Source organism: Salvelinus alpinus, chromosome 14 (assembly GCF_045679555.1).
Source record: "Salvelinus alpinus chromosome 14, SLU_Salpinus.1, whole genome shotgun sequence".
NCBI classification, from domain to species: Eukaryota; Metazoa; Chordata; class Actinopteri; order Salmoniformes; family Salmonidae; genus Salvelinus; species Salvelinus alpinus.
Window position 1 is genome coordinate 25879481 of NC_092099.1, and position 6143 is coordinate 25885623.

Sequence of the window (6143 nt, forward strand, 5' to 3'; positions counted from 1 at the left end):
GGAGATCAATGTTTTTAATGTGCAGTGAGAAAGTAAGGGCAACTGATAAGTATGATTGTGTTTCTATAAAGATAGACATTTCTTTCCAAGTGAAAATCGTGTTTATATATATATATATTTATATAAATATCTATATCATATATAGAATACATATCTATTTGCTATGCATACTCAGAAATTACACCTTCAAATATAATAAAAAACATATTCCAAAGCACAAACTTACGCTTCTTCTTTCTTTAAACATGACCTATCCTATGGATTGAAAACAAAGGATTCTCAGGATGGAAAGAATACTTCAACAACTCAACCAAAACATTGAAAATGCATTTACTTTTTGAATCTAAGAATATTTTCATGAGGGACTCAAAATCCATCTAATTGTCTTAACAAACCATGACCCATATAGTAAAGTAGTGTACAAAACCTGCATTACACACACTGCATACCTCCCCCTAAATGTCAGATGAAACGTAAATAAGTATGACTTCTCAAGCAAACTCTTTTTGTTATAAAAATATACTTATTTTAAAATAATCTACAGATTTATTTTTAAGGTGAGGCATTACACTATCACGCTAAAACAGCAAGGCTGTTTGTTTTTATAGAAAATATGAAACTCTGACTGACTGACAGACTGACTGGAGAAGACTAGCACGACTCTCTAACTTCTCCCCTTCCTCTGGCCCACAGGAAGTTACATCAACATCACCGGTAGCTCCTCCTTCTTTTTGCATATTCTATGATTTTTTAAAGAGTGTTTTTAAAACTAGATATACACCTTATACAGGTCAACAAAAATAAGATGTTGCTCCTTGAAGTAAAACGTTGCAATGTCCAAGCAATTCCCCAAAAGAGTAAAAAAAAATAATATATATCTTAAACTACACAAAGTCAAGATAGAAAACACAACAGCGCAGATACATGACATACTGGCTTTCTTCATAAGCATATAAAAAAAAACTAAAAAAAACATTTGAACAAAGAAAAAACAGAAAAAATAGAAATATATAAATCTGTGTGACAAGTTAAAGCAAAGTCTTAAAGTAGAGAAGGCAACACACATGATTGAATAAAAAACAACATATGAACAAAAAACAGGAAGACACTGATGCTACAAATAAATTGGAAATATATGTACAAGACCCTGTTTTCCTTTAGTGTGTGTGAGTGTATGTGTGTGTTTGTGTGTGTGCAAGTGCACAAGTGCCAAAGTATGGGTTCTTTTATTTTGTATTCACGAGTTCAATTTGATCAAACTCTGTTGTCTCTTGATCAAACAGTTTGTTGTTGTCAGTCTGAATCTTTAATCCTCGGGTGAAGAACTTCTCCTCTGTGTAAATGAGGGCCACGTTAAATCCAAACCTGTCCTGACCCTGTCTTGCCTGTTGACAGGGGTCCATTCCAACCCAAACTCGTCACAATCTCTCAGCTATAGCTACAGTAGCCAATCAGAACTGGCTCATAGAAGCGTGACTACGCCACCAAACCGATCCAAAGTGATCCAACCCAAACCAGACCAGACCAGACCGCTAGTGTCGCATGGTTCTATCCTGTCCCGGTCACCAGATGACGCTGGAGATGCTGGTCTCCCTGGGCAACAGCGGCAGCATGGCGTGGTTAGTGTGCTCCTCCTCCAGACTGTGCTCGCGGCTCTTCCCCGCCGGCGGCCTCTGTCCGTTCAGCAGCGTCAGCGGGATGTTGCAGTAGGTGTGTTGGTTGCCTAGTGATGACAGCGGCGGCAGCGTGCCCCCCGGCGGCAGGTCGTACTCGTAGCTGCGGTAGTAGTGTTTCTGCCGCATGGTGGTGTGGTACGAGTTGTGGAAGGACGAGCGGAGGTCCGGGTGCGCCGTGGCCATGGCGGTGGAGGTGGCGGCTGCCATGGAGATGGCGGAGACGGTCTGGAGCTCGCCAAAGGGGCCCTGCTCGCTGACATCCAGCGCCGGCTCGTGGCTCAGCATTGGCTCGGTGCGGCGGAAGGGCATCTCATACTGCAGCTGCTTCCAGAACTTGGAGCTGAGCTTGTTGCTCTTGGGGCCATGCCACTTGATGACAGTGAGGGTCTTGATGGTGTGTTTGAGGGCCTCCACCTCTTGGTAGTTCATGATGCCACGCAGCTCGGCACACTCGATCAGAATCACCTTGATCTCCCCGGTGACCAGCATGTTGCGGAGGCGTGTCTCCAGCTCGAAGATGCTCCACCCCCGCCGCACCACGTAGTTGGGCGTCATGACGATGATGAGGCGCTTGGATTGGTCCACACAGCGCGCCACGTCTTCGATGTAGGCTGGAGAGAGCGTGGGAGAGTGACAGAGAGAGAGTGGGATAAAGAAAGAGGAAGAAAAGAATGCACTCAAAACACAATCAATCTTCTTGAAAGGGAAAACTCCAAATAGCTTAGATTCTATACAGTAACATATTTACTATAACATGTTTTGTATTCAGGACATATTTGTTGTAACATGGTGGACAAGACACATATAACAGACCACTCATAATACACAGAGACAATGGATGGACAACTACAAGACATACAACACAGGACAGAGACAGCAGTCAGACAACAGTTTAGTGGTTAAACACAGCCACAGTAACTACAGCTGTCCTTAGTCATATCAACTGTACCTATATTACTTTTTTTTTATCTGTGTCTGTGTGCAGTGGCATGTGTGTTTGTGTATGTGTGTGTGTTTGTGTATGTGTGTGTGTATGTGTTTGTGTGTGCATGTGTGCCTTGTGTTTGTGTGCTAGAGTGTGTATGTGTGTTCTGACTTCAAAGCTATGCTCTTGCTGTGTAAACTCTTAAAAACTGGATCCCCTAAGCTGCTCTTCTTGTCCAGGGAGGAAGTGCATCACAGTTGCTGACACAAGAGGAAGAGACTGAGGAAGTGTACCTCTAAGAAGTCTTGTGTCATCCTGGTAAAGCTCATTGGCCAGACCTAAACATAAACATGTCAACATTGAGACTCAGATCACAGGAGAACACACAGAGCACACAAACAGTAAAGAGGACTTGTGCATCAGTGGCATCCACTATTATTTTTCTTTTTCTCTAACACGCACGCACGCACGCACGCACGCACGCACGCACGCACGCACGCACGCACGCACGCACACACACACACACACACACACACACACACACACACACACACACACACACACACACACACACACACACACACACACACACTGAGGCTGGAACAATGTTTTAACAACTTCTTGTAGAACTCTGACGATGGACTAGATTCTCAATTCATCCAGTACTGAGAGTGTTACATTTAACACTGGGCCAGTGTCTATACGGGTCTACACTTTTCAGTGTTAAATTCACACATGTAAAGCCTTATTTGCATATTTCCCAGAGTACCTTGCTGTTCGAGTGAATTGTAGAGTAGATGTCTTCACGGGTCCAACAGACCTGAAGTTCCAAGACACGCCTGGGACCCGAGCAGTCCGGGTCCTAAATTCTGATTTTTGTCTCTGATCTTGTTTGGGTATGATATAATTGACACGGGTCTCGGGTATGTGCAATTAAAATGTATTTACCGTCTGGGTCCGATTGGACCCGTCTTCTGTTAATTTAATGTGTGGGATGATGAGAACTGCGTGAGCCTGTTGTCTGTGTCAGCTAATTGCAACTCAATAAAACATGTAGCTTACAGTTTATGAAAACAATTCAAGTAACACAGAGGTGTTTTGGGGCAAAATACTGAAGGTTGTTCTATAGGTGGTAACTATGGATATATTATTTAGAGTGTATTTGTTGCACAAACTACACATATACATACACAAGACAAGTGACAATGACAAGCAGCTAGAGTGAAAGTACAATAATCACTAACATGTACAACAGGTGAATAGGAAACAAACCACACAGGACTGTTACTGACCACATAACCACATCACCACATAACCACATAACCACAATACCACATAACCACAATAACCATATAACCACAATAACTGTACAAGCCACACAATTAGTGGACCTATTATCAAGTAACCACACACATCACCCACTCAGCCTCCCCACCCCCACACACCCCCTCAGCCTCCCAACCCTGACACACCCCCTCAGCCTCCCCACCCCCACACACCCCCTCAGCCTCCCCACCCCCACACACCCCCTCAGCCTCCCCACCCCCACACACCCCCTCAGCCTCCCAAAATACCCCCCCCCCCCAGCCTCCCCACCCTGACACAGACCCTCAGCGTCCCCACCCCTACACACCCCCTCAGCCTCCCCACCCCCCCAGCCTCCCCCCAGCCTCCCCACCCACCCCCTCAGCCTCCCAAAACACCCCCCCCCCCCAGCCTCCCCACCCTGACACACCCCCTCAGCGTCCCCACCCCTACACAGCCCCTCAGCCTCCCCAACCCCACACACCCCCTCAGCCTCCCCACCCCCACACACCCCCCCAGCCTCCCCACCGCCACACACCCCCTCAGCCTCCCCACAGCCATAATTTGCACCACTTACTTCCCGTGGGGATGAGGTCTCTGTCTGGGATGAAGAGTTTGTATCCGTAGTGTTTCTCCAGGACGTCAGGGAGGATCTCCAGGGCAAAGCGCTCCTCCTCCTTGGTCTCCTGACTCCACTGGTCAGGGTCTACTTTAGTGTAGGACAGGTACGCATCATAGTCCTTATTATCTGCCAGAAACACACACGGTACACAGAGAACGTGTGGTGAAGCATATGCATCCTCAGGGATGAATGCAGGCTTGAACAGACACAGCAAATTGACATAATCGTTATCATGTGAAAGTGAGAGAAAGAGAGAATTGTATTGCCAGGCACAATGAAAGATCTGAGAGCTGCACTAGAAAGCCAGACTGTTGGATCAACAAAACAGTAGAGGAAGCAGAGGTGTGAAAAACAGAAGACCAACTTCGATTAGCTAACGGCTATCAGGACATCCTCTCAGATGTTGTGTCATCTCACACACACACACACACACACACACACACACACACACACACACACACACACACACACACACACACACACACACACACACACACACACACACACACACACACACACACACACACACACACACACACACACACACACACACACACACACACCACACACACACACACACCTCTCCCAGCAGGTAAACTCATTAGTGCACAGTGGTTTTCTGACCCTAATAGCTCTCCCATTATCCTACAGGAGGGGAAATCCGGTAATCCGGAAACTTCCTTGATCCGCAAACCTGGCAGAGCATTCCCGCTAGCTGCTCAAAGGCTTCCCTTATTACACACAGGTAGGAGGCAGAGCACAGAGCATGAGAAGGGGAAAGAGAGAAGTAGGATGAGGATAGAGGGATCTGATTCTGTAAGGAGCCCCTTGAATCCACTTCAATGACTAAAAAACAGAGAGAGAGAGAGTAGGAGAGGGAGAGAGAGAGAGAAAGGGAGCGAGAGAGACACAGAGAGAGAGAGTAGGAGAGGGAGAGAGAGAGAGAGCAATGAAGAGAGAACGATAGAGAGAGAGGAAGAGGGAGAGGAAGAGGGAGAGAAAGTCAGGTAGAGGTGGAAAAGTTGGGAGAAGAAGCAGGAAGTGAGAGACACACTGACCATCTATGCACTCATCATGACACACACACATGCTAGAATTCTATTTCTAGATTCAGTCTAAGTGACTCACATGTGCAGGGCTGAAACAGACAAGTAGTCCAAAATACCTAAAAACATTACTCACTCAAAAACATCTGAAAATAACAGATAATCATTTCCAAATATCAAAATGATCTCCCACAACAAAACATTTTTTTTTCACCGACCCTTCTTAAAATATGTGTTTGGGTCATCCAGGGAGGGAATCCAGGTTTTTCAGAAGCTCTTTCAAGCAGGAGAGAGAGGCTTGAGGCTCGATAAAGGAGCCAGACACAGGCTGGTTCAAATAACAACACCTCAAACACCTCAACCACTAACACAGTGCTAATCACAAATAGCTCGATTACATGGTAATCCATTCAAATGGATTCTAACGGATGAAATCACAAACGGCCATGACTCTACTTCAATGTAGAATTCCAGAATAAAATGTTGAGAAGAACCTATCAAAGGATTGATAACAAACACTGTATGAAAATAAGCCCAACAACAACAACCAGCCCAAACTAGGACACAAT

General features: G+C 45.6%; 1 protein-coding gene across 5 annotated transcripts in view; it reads right to left on the reverse strand.

The window, feature by feature from the left end:
- LOC139538660 (interleukin-1 receptor accessory protein-like 1) overlaps positions 1-6143 on the reverse strand; it is a 366089-nt gene continuing 359946 nt past the window's right edge. For 3 of the 5 annotated variants that reach the window (XM_071340975.1, XM_071340973.1, XM_071340974.1), the window contains exons 10-12: positions 4484-4654; positions 2895-2939; positions 1-2287 (exon numbers count right to left, since the gene is read on the reverse strand). In XM_071340975.1, coding sequence (XP_071197076.1) covers positions 1563-2287; positions 2895-2939; positions 4484-4654 — 941 coding nt within the window. In that variant the 3' untranslated portion in view covers positions 1-1562. The remainder of the gene's footprint in view (positions 2288-2894; positions 2940-4483; positions 4655-6143) is intronic. The other 2 variants (XM_071340977.1, XM_071340976.1) reach the window with 1 other exon arrangement.